General features: G+C 36.2%; 1 protein-coding gene across 3 annotated transcripts in view; it reads left to right on the forward strand.

The window, feature by feature from the left end:
• The window catches only part of LOC127444421 (catenin alpha-2-like), a 786,240-nt gene that overhangs the window by 182,531 nt on the left and 586,869 nt on the right, over positions 1–16,840 (forward strand). For all 3 annotated transcript variants that reach the window (XM_051703784.1, XM_051703786.1, XM_051703785.1), the window contains exon 6: positions 1,681–1,947. In XM_051703784.1, the coding sequence (XP_051559744.1) occupies positions 1,681–1,947 (267 nt within the window). The remainder of the gene's footprint in view (positions 1–1,680; positions 1,948–16,840) is intronic.

The raw sequence follows: 16,840 nt of genomic DNA on the forward strand, positions 1-16,840 counted from the left end.
AGCACTCCGGTTTCACTTTAATTTAATGATTGTGTATTGGCAAATGTTATTTGTTGCTGTGGGTTCATTCGCAGAGGAGCCCTGTGTCACACCCTTTTTCTCTATTTCTTAGGAGATGATAGAATGAAGAAACATGGGTTTAATTGGAGATCCTTAAAATAACTTGTGAAAGTAAAGAAGTTTTGGACAGAAATATTTTACTATTGCGTACTTGGATATAATATAATATAATATAATATAATATAATATAATATAATATAATATAATATAATATAATATAATATAATATAATATAATATAATATAATATAATATAATATAATATAATATATATTCAGGTTGGCTGGGTTCTAACAACAACAGTGTAAATGCAAATTGGACCAAGACTAAAGTTGACCAAACAGAGAGACAGATATTTTAAGTATTTAGATATTTAAAATATTATTTTTAATGTAATTTCAATTTTTTTTTAAAGGCTTAAAGGAAATCATGTAAAAGTTAAATATGAATAAATGACTTAAGGTTTATTAGCACACATACACCTAAGACAAAATGATTACAATTTGTATGACAATTAATTGTCATAATCGTTAAAGCCCTAAAACAGATAATTAATCATCATAATCTGCATAATCGTGAGAGCCTTAAAACAGACAATTAATTGTCATAATCGCAATTATTTGTTTGACAATGAATCTTCAGCCAAATCTCATAATCATGACAGCCCTAAACAGTGGGCTATATATTGATTTTGTACTTATACATTTCAGAATATCAACAACTTTAAATCAATTGTTTTATATTTTCCATCATTTTTATTTCGATTATGTCATTGGCGGTGCTTCATGGAATTGTAGTTTGAATATTTTTTGCGATATTGTGATTTCACCTGTGAGCTATCTGATTTGGTTTATCGCTTAGAAGTCTTTTATGAAGGATTTTATATTTAAAAAAAAAAAAAAAAAAAGTTCTGTCTGTAAAACCTTATTTTACAAGGTTAGAGTGATGCTTCTGTTTCATTTGATATATAGACATTAACTTTGAGTGAGCACAAGCTCCCCAGTTACTTTCAATATTTGACTTGTAATACCTAGTGCTTGTTTGCATCAGGAAACATCAAGTTAGGGCTGTGTTCCTAGAGGATATTATATGTTCCCTTCTGAGGAAGTGCTGCCAGTGTGTCCATTAAGAACTCTGGAGTTAATTACGTTTTGTGAGGTGTACTAGGGCTCGATACCAAAACTGTGTCTTCAGTACGATAACATCCTCTGTACCCCGCTATCGAAACGAAATACAGTATATACCTTGAAACAGACAGATGGTAGGTAGACTATTGAATATGCATGATAGATAAGCATACTGTATCATGTAACAGGAACATTCACTGAAGTAATAATTGACATATACATGCATAAATATACATAATCTGTCATGTACAGGCGGATGAGGCCCATCTTTAAATCAAAAAGGAATTAACATGGGAAAGCATGTTTTCCAATTACATTTACAGATATTCCAGAACATAATATATCATAATCTGGCAAGATATTAGCATTTAACTTAATTTACTCAAATAGACATGCATGAATATGATAATTGACACAGCCAGCTGAAGCATTAACCAGCAGCATTAACTTAAGTTAAGTGACATCTAATGTTTTTGTGTGTGTGTGTGTTGTAGGAACTTAAGGACCCTCAGTGCAGGGACGAGATGGCGGCTGCTCGCGGAGCTTTGAAGAAGAATGCCACCATGCTCTATACGGCCTCACAGGCCTTCCTGCGCCACCCCGATGTTGCCGCTACACGTGCCAACCGTGACTACGTCTTCAAACAGGTCCAAGAGGCCATCGGGGGCATCTCCAGTGCCGCCCAGGCCACCTCACCCACCGATGAGAAGCACGGGCACGCTGGTATCGGCGAACTGGCCGCCGCTCTCAATGAGTTTGACGTGAGTACACTTAGGGGTTTAATACTGTTTTCTATGCAGCTTCTTTAGTATCCAGTCACCAAATTTAGTACAATACAATACAATTGCTATGCAATCCACACTTAAAGGCACAGTGTGTTTTTTGTTTAGTAAATGTTAAAATATTTTCCCTTATCCCTATTTAATATGGCAAAGACAAATTAAAGTAAGCCATTCATGGCATGATTTTGTTTAAGCATTTTGGCTCTGTGGTGTAATCAAAACATTGCTCTGTTTGAACGGTCTGATGTGTCAACTTCTGGCTCAACCAGTGGCATTAGTTTGGGGCGCAAAAAGGCAGGATGCAAAGCCCTCCACTCTATGTTACAGTTATTTTAGCTACAGTGACCGGCTGACTGTACATTATTCCATATATTTTTGATCCTGCACCATTTGGTAACTAAATACTTTGAATGGAATGGCTTGTCTCATAATTATTTTCTTACTGCCCATTTACTGTATGTAACACTATCATTATTGAGACTTCTTAAATTTCTTAAACAGTGGTCTAACCTACTTCCTGCCTTGAAAATGCATGCTTATGGCCATCTCACTCTCTAATTTCAGAATTCAGTCTGAATGTAAACCTTGTAAGCAGAAACTTTTCCACTATTTTCCACTACATTTCTGATGTTGCTCGTTTATATAGACACCAATCTACACAACCTGGAAGTAAAGATCTTAACTCTTTTATCTATTGAGCATAAGTCTTATAGGAATAAGTGAGTTTGCGTTGGCCTGTACAGTAGGGCTGGCTATTCATACAGTATGATGTTGACATTTACACTTATTTACATTTACAAGAGAGAGAAAAAAACAAACTTACATTTAAGCGGCTCTTCAGCATGAAACCATTAAAACGGTGCAGTTTTCAGTGTGCGTCACCCGGTGTCAAGTTTCAACACAGTCAATATTTATATATATATATATAGGATATTAAAATGAATAAATGCCTATTTTTCCAGCCTGTTGTATTAGTATTTATTTATCACCCCTTATTTATTTTAGATACAGTTCCTATAATATTGTTATTTACATAGGGCAAATATACTTTATCAAATCTGCTTTTATTACGTATCGTATTTTAATGGGGATATAATATATTACAGCTGACAGTTACTTGAACAAACAAGGTTTGAACATCAACTGTAACAAGATCAAACTGAAACTGATGGCTTAACACTTCTGTGTACAAATTTGAAGCTTATTTTTTTTGATCAGTTAAGGTAAACGTCATATTATTCAACTATGCATCACTTTACGGAGAGCTTACGACCTACTACTGTAGTTAAGTCTTGCCTTAGGAACAGGTGGTGCAACCAAATTAAGCAAATTGTAACCAAATTGGTTACAAACTAAATAGTAGTTACTAAGCCCTTAGTGTGAACTTTATGTCCCAACTTAGGTGAGACCTTACGCACAGCTGGTGCAACCCTAACCAGGTCGCTATCACAGTGCATGTCACGTGCAAGGTCAGAGCTTTTAAAAAGCACACAAATATACAGCAGCAGGAAAGTGACATTCTCATCCTTGTCTCTGTCATATGCACTGTTGTTTCTTACTTAACAACAAGTAGTCAGTCTAAGAAAGATACATATGTCAATGGAAAATCATTACTGAAGTGTAAAGTGCCTCTGAGAGGCTATTTGGAATATAATGTGAGGCTGCCATCTAGTGGTTATGGAGGAAATGTAGGGATAAGACAAGACTAAGATCTATCCGAACCTTATTGCGGCTTGATTGATTTAGTAAAACTGTGTTCTTTGTTATGTTTAGACACTGGTCTAAACAGATCCCAAACATATCCATGTGCATAAAAATACAATAAATAGAATAGTAAATTAATTAATAAAATATGAATAAAATAAATGAAACATAGCAGGATTCTTGTAATGCTATTTCTATCATTATGTTTTCAACATGGGCATTTAGTATTTAGCACATCAGCTGTATAATTAGACTTTCTCTTAACATTTATTAATTCATATTACAGAATTGTTTTTAGCAGACACTCTCTGACCAAAGCCATTTAAAAATGATGAGTGGAATTCTCTAATAAGATATTTAAAAGTACACATTGACACCAGCCTTTTTTATCTTTAAATCATTTTGTAGAGTGTTCCAATCACAGGGGGCAGCATGACAAGATTGTTTCCCTAATTCTGTTCGAACAAATGGAACCGAAAGAGTATAAAAATTCTGAGAGTGTAAGGAATACTTCACAGCAATTATCTGTTGGGCAAGACAACAGAGATATGATAGCAGTAAGCCTAAAATAGATTTATTGATGAACAGATACCAGTGCTTTAGTCTACGTGTGGACAGTGAGTGCCAAGTGACCCTATTATACAGCTCACAATGATGAGTAGTAAAGTTACAATTTGTTATAAATCTAAGTGCACCTTGATAAATAGTGTCTAATGAACATAAAAGATAGGATGGGGCAGATTTATACAAAACATCTCCATAATCAAGCACATGCAGAAAAGTATCTGCGACTAGTTTCTTTTTTGCATCAAATGAAAAACAAGGCTTATTTCTGAAAAAAAAAAAAAAAAAAAAACTTGCTTTAGCTTGAGTTTTGTCACCAACTGATTTACATGAGTCTTAAAAGATAACGATTCATCAAGTATAAAACCATGATATTTATATTCAGATACAGACTCTATTATAGTACCCTGCAAAGTGTGAAGAGATGCTAGATTTGTTGATTAGTTAGAAAGTTGTCATTAATGACAATTACCAGAACAGAAAGCTGAGAACACTTTCGAACATAGGCTACTAGTTTAATTGTAGTACAAGTGTGTAGATGAGTATGTTTTTTTCCAGTCATTTCCAAGTTCATCCATCATAATTCATTATTAACCCCCATTTGATGCACAGACAGTGACCAAAACAACACAGTAAAAGACTGTTTAAGAAGGGAAAGAGGATTGATAATGTTAAGTGTGTTTCTTTCTGAAGCATAAAGTTTACTTGCCAGCTAAGACAGCTAAGAGGCTGGAGAGGGGCAGATAATAGGGGCATGGGAGTGTTTCTGAAACCAGTTTTGAAACCTTCAACTGTAGGGATGGGACGATGTGGTTATCTCACAATTCGGTTTGCTATACAATATGAGGTTCACGATTCAATATAATCTCAATATGATATTATAACACTTAAATGACAAAGTGTGACAGAAAATTGTGCTTATTTTTGAAAAAAAAAATTGAACAAAATGCTCATTTAATTTCTTATCAAAATATATAAAAAGTTTAAATAATATTGATGGAAAAATAATTTCCCATGTATTCCAGTACTTACATTTCTAAAAGCTAAATTCAAGCACTTTAAGCACTTCAAGGATCTTGTGTGAACCCTGTAAACAGTGTCGGAAAAAAAAGCGCAGTGGGGTAAAATCAAGGGATAGAGAGATTATGATGTTTGACGGGTCATTTCATTTATGGACAGAAAACAATGTGGAAATTGTCGAAAAATATTAAGTTTTGCCTCGATATGGTTCGTCATTTTTTGGTTCACAATATATCTAAATTAATTCCCCATCCCTATTCAAGTTATTCCACTAGTGGCACGCAAATTACAGACTTCACTTTTAACAATGCAAACATTGAGCATCAATGGCCACTATTTCCATGACTTTGAATTCATATCATTTATACTGTACATCATAAACAGGGTATGAAATTAACTTTTTATTTTAATAATAATAATAATAATAATAATAATAATATAGTGTTATTTTGTAATACAACATAAAATACCATAGTATTATTATTATCATAATGAAAATTTTGCAAGATACAAATGAAAGCTAAAGAGTAGACAAGCGCAGAAGAGAAACTTCTTTTTCAAGCACCATGTCTAAGGTTGAACTGAATTATGATGACACACATGACATTTTACCTAATGTCGTTGCATGTCATTTGATATGTATGGTACATATACAGCCACAAATTTGGAATTAAGCAATGTCAGAATAAAGGGAACCTGCAGAGTTCCGTTCACAGTGCATGTAACATGCGAACTGCTCCGTGGAAATAAAGCGAACTAAACCCAGAGCATCTCCTTAGATGGTCTGAGATCATTTTCAGTATTCTCATAGATGACAATATTCTAGCGAACTTTTTCAGATGACTGAATAGCACGTCAGATGTGCTCATGCTGCACTCATGGGCAGCAGAGACATGTGCAGCGAATCAGACACGTGCATTGACAGCTTTTCTTCAAAATATAGTGAAGTGTGTTTCTTCAAATGCGCATCTTTGTGTCTAATGGCATTTCTTGTTACATGTCACTCCTAGACGTCTTACAGGTCGCCTGCAACTATGGCGGGTAGATGAGCAAAATTACCCACCATTGTGTTTGAAATACCTGCATTTTCTGGGTATTAATTTACAAATCTGATTATAAAATATAGAAAATATCAGTAAAATTTCAGCCAAGCACATTAAACAGCACAATCACTCTGTCAGCACACCTGAAATGGAAACTGGCCCACATAAAATGTTGTGCTTATGATATTCTATGAAGTGTTTAATAAAAAAAAGTGCTCCCATGCTTTGGACAACTTGGGTTGTAAATTCCATAATATAAAATAGAAATTTATATTATATTTATTTATTTATTTATTTATTTATCACACATTATACATTTGCACATATACAGTGAAATTCTTTTTTTTTCACATATTCCAGCTAAGCTGGGGTCAGAGTGCAGGGTCAGCCATGATACAACACACCTGGAGCAGATAGGGTCAAGGGCCTTGCTCAAGGGCCCAACAGTGGCATCTTGGCGGTGCTGGGGTTTGAACCCCTGACTAGTAACCCAGAGCCTTAACTGCTGAGCCACCCACTGCCCCAAAATTTAGTGTATATATAAATTTTCCCATGTGGGGTAATTTTCAGCATTGAAATCATAACAAGCAGTGTATACTGTGTATACGTTTTCACTCCGGAACACTTAAAAAGGGGCTTTATCCTTGTTTTCGATTATCTGCAAAGAATTTTGTTCATTTTTGTTTTTTGCTTTAAGGCGTTAAGATGTTCATACCAGGTACCATCGCCTCTCTTTCTCTCCTCTTTCTTCCCTACATTTAGTGCTCTTTCAAGTGTATTTTACTTTTATTCAAGTTGACTCATTTTTGATGGTCAGTCAAAATTTAGATATTTTCACAGCTATATGACAGCATTAGACTGTGTGTCAGTGATGCATATAATTAGTGGAGGAGGAATCACAGCTGGGGGTGTGAGACAAGTGTGAAGTTAAAGTGTAAAGTATAAATCACTTTAATGAGTCTCTGGGTCTGTTCCAAAACTTAAAGGAATTGTTCACCCAAAAATGAAAATTTGCTGATAATTTACTCACCCTCAGGCCATTCAAGATGTATCTGAGTTTCAAAACAGAATTTAAGATTTTTTGGATTTCATTTCAGGCCTCCTTTAAGCCACTTTTCCACCATTAGGCCGAACGGTTCTTAGCATTTCCACTTGAGCATGGTTCGGCACGGCACAATTGTAAACTGTTCTTGGTCCAGAATTCTCTGAACGAATAGCTAACCATACTCAACCATTCTCAACCATGCTGGTGGAATGGCTTTAGTACGTGGCGACTCATTTAGTATATCGTCATGGATTTATTATGTAAAACCAGGGAAAAAAGCAATCCTAAAAACTGGAATATGCGATCATCCTCCATAGCACACCCACTCCAATGTTTATCTCTCACAGCGTTGCCGACAGACGGATCGGTTGCGTACATTCTCCTGATTTTACCGCACCACAGTGGAAAAAGAAACCGTAACCATGCCAGCTGGCCTGGATCGGCACGGAACAGTACGGTTTAGCAATTCAGCCCAGTGGTGGAAAAGCGGCTTTAGATAGCTGCCTTGCTGTCTCCTGCCTACATAGGCATCTGTCTTCTATGGCAGCATCCTAACTGAAAAGGAGCCTCAAAAGAGAATGATTTGGAACACTCTACATAGTCGGCAGCTCCACGCGTCATTCAAATAGCGCTTCTCACGCACAACGTGTAGGAGACTATTCTAGTGCTGTCAGTCTATTAAAATTTTTAATCTCGATTAATCACATAATTTTTGTAGTTAATCGCGATTAATCACAGATTTTGAAAGTGCTCAAATTTGACACTATATATAACACTATATATACTTATATGCAAAATGTATTTCCATCTTTGGAAAGAAAACAAATCAGTATTTAGCAATATAATGCTTTATTAACATTTTCCAAACAATGCCTTCCACAATATAAACATAGAAATGCACTAAAATATTACCAATTCAAGTAACATTAAATGTTTCCCAAAGTCTAAGTGAGAGTTTGACTAATTGAAAGAACTAGTCCCCACATAGGTTGCATATTCATTGCAATGGGCATTAAATCTCTTAAACTCTCATCCTCCACAATACTAATCTGCCAGCAGACGGTGGCTATCCGCTTTGTTACAGCAATCATGAAGCGTTCATGTCGAGTGCCGCTTTGAACTCACCATGTGCCTTACATAGGCTGAAAAATACATGATTTCTATCACAAGTCCCATCTGGGCTTGTTTTGTACATCAAATAGGGCTAAGAGCTCCTTTCTCCATCATTTTCTCACTGACAGTGAAACACTGTCAGAGATTATTTTATTTACTGAGATAACAACCTCCGCAACTCTTATCATAGGAGAGAGCATAATGGTTAACTAGTGTGTTACGACAGTAACATTCATAGAATGTCTGTGTTATGCTAAGCTTGTAGGCTCATCTTGGCAGAAGGGCTCTGGCACTGTTGTGTGTCTGTCTGTGGTGTGTGCGTCAGTGTAATGACTCCAGACAGACACATTACAAAAGTTCCGCCCATCACACCAGTGTTTATGCTGTATTAATGGTAAATGGTTTAATCGCGATTAGGAAAAAATTATCGCATGTGTTAATGTGTTAATTCTGACTCCCCTAATCTGTTCTAACCCAAAACCAATTGGATCACTTCAGTAGACATGAAACCACTGGCGTCATATGGATTACTTTTATGTTGCCTTTATGCATTTTTTTGAACTTTGAATGGTCACCATTCACATTATGGACCTACAGAGCTGAGATATTCTTCAAAAAATCTGGGATGGCATGAGGGTGACTAAATGATAAGAGAATTTTCATTTTTGGGTGAACTATTCCTTTAAAAACACATAAGAACATCCATGATGAGCAATTCAAATACAGTATATAAGCATAAAAGCATAAGATGATTATTATTAATCACTCAAACCCTTTTCTGTTCTGTTCGAGAATGAAGTAGTTTCTTTTCACTGCATTCAACCATTAAGCTTACATCACGAAACATTTAAAAACTGATAAAGCATTGTCGGTTTCACCATGGTTGTAGTTTTTCAACATTTCACAATTACAGTTCTGAAGCAAGCCTTCTATCGAGCAAGGGATTGTGGACAATATTAGCCGAAACAGCTTGGAAGGATCCACACTTTGAAAATCTACCGGAAGTAATAGGCCATCCAGGAAACTTTAGCATTCCTTTTTAATCATACTATGATTTGAAACACACTAATTCTCATTTAACATGCTATTTAAGGTGCATAGCATGCACGTTGAGATGCAGTGCTAGATATCCTACAAGGCAGCATAATAAAGATACCTACCTTTTGGATCAGACTTCGCGTCGGGAACCTTATGATGCCTTAAAATGCTGCCTTCAGAGGAAGCTCACTAGGTTTTGGAACAGACCCTCAGTCTCCCTGACCTCCTGCATTTCTCATGAAGCTCAGAGACATGGCTTACCCCAGGCTTTCACACTTCTGTTTATCAGAGTGAACATGCATATAAATATATATGAATGACCTGATGGAAAATCCACATCTGTGTAAGAATTCTGAAGGAAAATTCACTTGTTATGAAGTGTGTGTGTGTGTGTGTGTGTGTGTGTGTGTGTGTGTGTGTGTGTGTACAGGTTTTACTATCCTTGTGGGGACCAAATGTCCCCACAAGGATAGTAAAACCTGAGATCACTTACGTTGTGAGGACCAGCCAGCGGTCCTCACAAGGGAAATGGCATATTAAATTCTGTTTTTTTTTTTTGAAAATGTAAAAATGCAGAAAGGTTTCTGTGAGGGTTAGGTTTAGGGGTAGGGTTAGGGTTAGGGGATATAATCTATAGTTTGTACAGTATAAAAATCATTATGTCTATGAAGGGTCCTCATAAGGTTGGGTTAGGGTTAGGGTTAGGGGGTTAGGGTATGCCGAAAGCTGTTTTGAAAACAAAATATTTTTTGCAATTCCATTTGGTGGTGCTGGTGTTGCAGAAAATACATACTTCAGCTTTAAGAGAAATAAATAAATAAATCCCAATACAACCATTTGTATACAGCGTGCCTCAATATGTTTTTTTTTTTTTTTTTTACAAATCAGTGTCTTGGGCACATAGGCATCTTTTCAGTAAAGTGGCTGTTTTGTTTTCTCATTAATGCAGGAGAGAAGATGAACTGCTGTTTTTATTGCCTCTGCTGCTGATGATATTATTGCTGTTGACTATTATCTTTTTCTTTTCTTTTTTTCTTTTTTTTTTTTTTTTTTTTTTTGAGGGATAGTTTTTTGAGGGAAAGGAAAAAATATAATAATAATAATAATATGTCATTTACTCACCCTCATGATGTTTCAAACCAGTATGACTTTCTTTCCGTGGACCACAAAAGGTGATCTTTGGCAATAGGTCAGGAACTGGCTGCCTCAGTCACCATTTAATTTCATTGTATGGAAGGAATATACAATTAACATTATATCTTCCTAACATGCCTAACATCTCCTTTTCTGTTCCATGGAACAACGTAAGTCAATCGAGTTTGAAACAAAATGATGGCAAAAGTAAATGACGACATCATTTTATTTGTTGGGTGAAAAGATCTTATTCCTTTAAGATATTTGAAAATTCATAAATATTTCCCATCAAAGGTGTACTGCAATGTCGTGATTATGGACGTGTCAGTCCTGCTTTTATAAAGCATCTTATGGCATGACGCAGATGTGTTAGAGCTGCAGAACACAACGCTTGTCAAACTCTGCACTTCAGTCAATAAACAGTAGGGTGCAGTGTTGCACCATGCCAGGATCCTGTTTCTATCTGAAAACGAGCATGCTTCATGCTTTTTTTTTTTTTTTTTCATGTCTTATTTGGTTCCATAGTAACAGAGCAGACTTGCTCAAGTCTTTCAAGTGTACTCAAAGTTACGGTATCATTATTAGAAATACTAATAGAGATCTGAACTCTTTTAAAACAATGTTGTGACTGATGGATGTAGTTATGTGTGTGTGTGTAAACTCAGTGACCATGCATCTTTTCCACTTACAGATATTAACCACCATCAGCACTCCTTTGTTTTGTTCATAGAAATATTCTTTCTTTCTTTTCTTTCTTTCTTTCTTTCTTTCTTTACTTTTTTCTACCTTCCTTCTGTTCTCTTTCCATTCCTTTCTTCCCTCCTTCTTTCATTCTCACAATCTTTGTAAGTATTTTAGATTTGTTTTTTTCCTCATATAGACAAACATAAAAGGTTGGAAGCATTCTGAAGTTGTCATCTTGTATTCGTGTTGCTATGTGTCATACACACATCTAATCTTTTTTTATGTACAGGTGCATCTCAATAAATTAGAATGTCGTGGAAAAGTTCATTTATTTCAGTAATTCAACTCAAATTGTGAAACTCGTGTATTAAATAAATTCAATACACACAGACTGAAGTAGTTTAAGTCTTTGGTTCTCTTAATTGTGATGATTTTGGCTCACATTTAACAAAAACCCACCAATTCACTATCTCAAAAAATTAGAATACATCATAAGACCAATAAAAAAAACATTTTTAGTGAATTGTTGGCCTTCTGGAAAGTATGTTCATTTACTGTATATGTACTCAATACTTGGTAGGGGCTTCTTTTGTTTTAATTACTGCCTCAATTCGGCGTGGCATGGAGGTGATCAGTTTGTGGCACTGCTGAGGTGGTATGGAAGCCCAGGTTTCTTTGACAGTGGCCTTCAGCTCATCTGCATTTTTTGGTCTCTTGATTCTCATTTTCCTCTTTACAATACCCCATAGATTCTCTATGGGGTTCAGGTCTGGTGAGTTTGCTGGCCAGTCAAGCACACCAACACCATGGTCATTTAACCAACTTTTGGTGCTTTTGGCAGTGTGGGCAGGTGCCAAATCCTGCTGGAAAATGAAATCAGCATCTTTAAAAAGCTGGTCAGCAGAAGGAAGCATGAAGTGCTCCAAAATTTCTTGGTAAACGGGTGCAGTGACTTTGGTTTTCAAAAAACACAATGGACCAACACCAGCAGATGACATTGCACCCCAAATCATCACAGACTGTGGAAACTTAAAACTGGACTTCAAGCAACTTGGGCTATGAGCTTCTCCACCCTTCCTCCAGACTCTAGGACCTTGGTTTCCAAATGAAATACAAAACTTGCTCTCATCTAAAAAGAGGACTTTGGACGACTGGGCAACAGTCCAGTTCTTCTTCTCCTTAGCCCAGGTAAGACGCCTCTGACGTTGTCTGTGGTTCAGGAGTGGCTTAACAAGAGGAATACGACAACTGTAGCCAAATTCCTTGACATGTCTGTGTGTGGTGGCTCTTGATGCCTTGACCCCAGCCTCAGTCCATTCCTTGTGAAGTTCACCCAAATTCTTGAATCGATTTTGCATGACAATCATAAGGCTGCGGTTCTCTCGGTTGGTTGTGCATCTTTTTCTTCCACACTTTTTCCTTCCACTCAACTTTCTGTTAACATGCTTGGATACAGCACTCTGTGAACAGCCAGCTTCTTTGGCAATGAATGTTTGTGGCTTACCCTCCTTGTGAAGGGTGTCAATTATTGTCTTATGGACAACTGTCAGATCAGCAGTCTTCCCCATGATTGTGTAGCCTAGTGAACCAAACTGAGAGACCATTTTGAAGGCTCAGGAAAACTTTGCAGGTGTTTTGAGTTGATTAGCTGATTGGCATGTCACCATATTCTAATTTTTTGAGATAGTGAATTGGTGGGTTTTTGTTAAATGTGAGCCAAAATCATCACAATTAAAAGAACCAAAGACTTAAACTACTTCAGTCTGTGTGCATTGAATTTATTTAATACACGAGTTTCACAATTTGAGTTGAATTACTGAAATAAATGAACTTTTCCACGACATTCTAATTTATTGAGATGCACCTGTATATCTGTGTGTGTTGTCAGTTAATCACCTCGTCTCACACTCTCATATAAGTGTATATTTTAGCTCAGGGCTGCCATGAAATAAACACGTGAGAATCAAGAGTCCCTTTGTCTCCTGACCCTGCCACTTCCCCAGCTATGTCATTTCCTGAGTATAAATGACAACAGGAATCCAAAATGGCAAAGGACCCCCTGCTGTTAGATTAATCTGTGGTACAGAAGCACCTGTCAAGTTAGTGTTCATACCTGACAAACCCCCAATGGAGCATGCCAGATGAGCTCATTGTGCTGCTTAATTCATCTTATGTCAACACAGTGACATGAAATAAATAAATGAAGGAGTGAAAATGTAGGTGGAGTTGAGGTCATATTGTCACATACTGTACATCACATAAGCAGCCACACATAATATACAGTATATACTTCCACACATTAGTTTAGTACTCCATTATGTATATGGACTGCATCAGTTGAATAATAAATAAATAAATAAAACAGGTCAAAAGGTGTCTGTTTGTGTAATAGCTAGGGTGATTTATTTCTCCTGCTGAACACAAACGGATGCATTTTAAAGAAAGTTTCATTATAGCAGTCCAAGCCCAACTTGTACAACATATTTCCAGTCTTCTGAAAGCATCGTATCACTTTTTATGATGAGCAGATCTAAATATAAGTCCCTATTCAGTCTCAAATCAAATCATCAGTTTCATCAACTAATTTATAAAGATGATTAAAATTTGGTTGGCATGTCAATAACATGAAACCTCATTGGTTCTTTTGTCATGACGTCATGATGTTTGGTCACGAGTTGACCAACGAACTCAATTGGCAAATGTTTCAGCTATTTTGCAGGTTTGAAGCTGGATTTGATTAAAAATTAGAATTGAGTGAGAGAGGAGTGGTATAAAACCTATAAATAAATAAATATAATTTTTAGGTAGATGTTGGAATTTCACCATGCTCATGCAGGTACAAACCCCTGTGTCACGACCCACACAGCCACACATACTTAAACAAGTGCCCTGGGAGCAGGGAAAGCTAATATATGGAGATGTATTCGTTGCAGTTGAAAAAGGTTTGGGATAATTGCTATATCAAATTATTCTTTTAAGTCACACCCTTTCTTTAACTTGCTCTGCCTCTGTTTTTCCAGTGCTTTATTTCTCTTTCTCTCTGAATCTTCAAGAGAGGGCTTACAACGACTTAGCGTTTCCTGTTAGTGTTTTTATGGTTGCTGCCTTGAACATGGCTTCATTGCATATTGCAGGCATCTAGAGTCAGACATGGGTGGAGAAGACATGTATACAATCACCCACCAACACCTGTGCTTCAAATGAGGACCTCACTCTTTTACATTGTCCTAATATTAAAGAAATCTTACAGAATTTAGTAAGGTTAATGCTTAAAAAAAGAATAAATTAATGAATAAATAAGTAGTGAATGAATAATAATAAAATAAAATATTCAAAGGGAAAACAAAATATTTTTTAATATCCCATTGGTAAATAATTTATTCTTGTTTTAAGCACACACCTCAGAGTTCTCTTAAAAACAAGACTTTATATCTTGCCATTTTGCTATTTAAGTAAATGTATCTTGTTTTAAGGATGCTTACATATTTTTATTTTTTTACTGGATAAAATGAAAAGAATACTGGGTAAGAAACTGATGTCTTGATTTTTTTATCTCTGAAAGTTTTAAATGTATGCCTGTTTTGGAGCTGAATTTGTAGACTTTAGGATCACACTGGATTAAACAGACAGAAACTGAAACACCAGTGGGTTTACCAGTGCATGCCTGGGCTTTTGGCCCTCTTATTCCTGAAAAGGAGCCAAGACCCTTCACAGAGGTTACCCAAAATCAATACCCATCTCTCTCTGTCCGTGTGTGTGAAAATATTTAGTTATTTATAGGCCAAAGAGCAAAAGCCCTTCATCTCAGCTACAGATATTATTCTCTGAACCATGGGCATAAGAAATCGTACTCTGTTGTTAATAGGTTATTGTCTGGCACTTCATGCACATGAAACATCATAGTTATTGATGGGCCAAGATTGGGTTATGGTCCTACAAGGCCCCAGGCTCCAGACCCCGTCTTGTTGCCTCGCACACCGTTTACAGTTAATTTACTTGCGACTACATTCATCCATTCATACTTAAAATCTCTTAATTGTGACTTTGTTTCTCATTATTGAGACTTTATATTAAAATGACGCCTTTAACTTCTCGGTATTCCAACTTTATATTTTGCAAATGCGACTTTTGAAGCGGCTTATAAAATTCAAATTGAGGTCTGAAGTATTTTAACAAGAAATCGCACCGTAATTATAAGAAATAAAATAGCAATTGTGAAAAATGGAGTCATCTTTACAAGAATGAAAACATCATGTGTTTAATACATTGTAATGGTGTCAACCAAGCAAACTTGTATAGAAGAGCAGGGATCACGATCCATTGATTTCAGGTTTACTGCCATTAAACGTTACATAAAAACAAAGCGTTCCATAGTAGGTCAGTTGACATTATGGCCAGACGGTATCTTCCCATCTAATTGGGAGGTTCTTGGTGAAAATAAGTTGCATAGTGAACTTTATAGTCTAAATTCTGGCTATGCAAGACTAATGGAACATTAATAAAATATTATTTAAAGCATTATTTTACAGACCTATTCTCCCATCTATTAAAACCTCACATAAAAACTCTAATACTAAAACCTCAGAGAAAATAGAATCTGCTGCAACTTAGGTTTATTTTTCTACTAGAAAAATATATTTGAGCATTTCCATTGCACATTGTCCTTCAAATGTGCAAAAAGTCTCCTGAGGAGGAAGTCATTTTGGCTTCAGAGACTCCACAGGGGCTGAGTTATAGTTAATAAGAGGTTTGGATGCTGACCCCCCCAGCAGTCATTTATTAAGGCTGTCTGGCCTCATGCTGTTCATACACAGTATGACCAAAAAACAACTTTTCAATTTTGCTACATTTAAGCTGAAGTTTGTAATTTCTGCACCACTAGCTTCACCAAATGGAATTGCATTATATATATTGTTTTCAAACACTCCCCTTCTCTAACATTGATCGAAAAAAAAAAGAACAAAAAAATTTCCCACCCCTAACTCACACCACTGGTCGAGCCAATGTTGCAGTGCTGGGCTGGGATGCATTTCCCAAAAGCATTGTTAACCAACTTTATGGTCGCAAGTTCCATCGTTACCAACATAGTTCAACAATTTGGTGTGTCCCAAAACCATAGTTCCAACGAACATTCGCAAACAGCATCGCAAAGTCGAGTGTTCGGAACTACAGTTCTCCACCTGTGGTTAAATTCATATTTCCTTGTAAGTTTTCTGTGTATATTTTATTCCATATATAGTGTCTTTAATTCTATCAAGACTTTGGCCACGTTTACATGCACTTAAGAAAACTGCTTATTCCGGGGGTTTGAAGAAAGTGGCGTTCTGATACGTCATGTAAACATGAATGCATGTATGTTAAGAGAAAGCACTTTAACACACACGGATTCTGTCGGAGAACACAGCTATGTGTCCATGTTATGGCCAAAATCTTTGTTTTGTCTCAAACAATCATTTAAAGAAAATGGCTGAACATATATTGTAAATCACAGAGGCTTGTGGTTGCTTTTCAGCATATATATCAAAAT

Source organism: Myxocyprinus asiaticus, chromosome 7, assembly GCF_019703515.2.
Source record: "Myxocyprinus asiaticus isolate MX2 ecotype Aquarium Trade chromosome 7, UBuf_Myxa_2, whole genome shotgun sequence".
Taxonomy (NCBI): Eukaryota; Metazoa; Chordata; class Actinopteri; order Cypriniformes; family Catostomidae; genus Myxocyprinus; species Myxocyprinus asiaticus.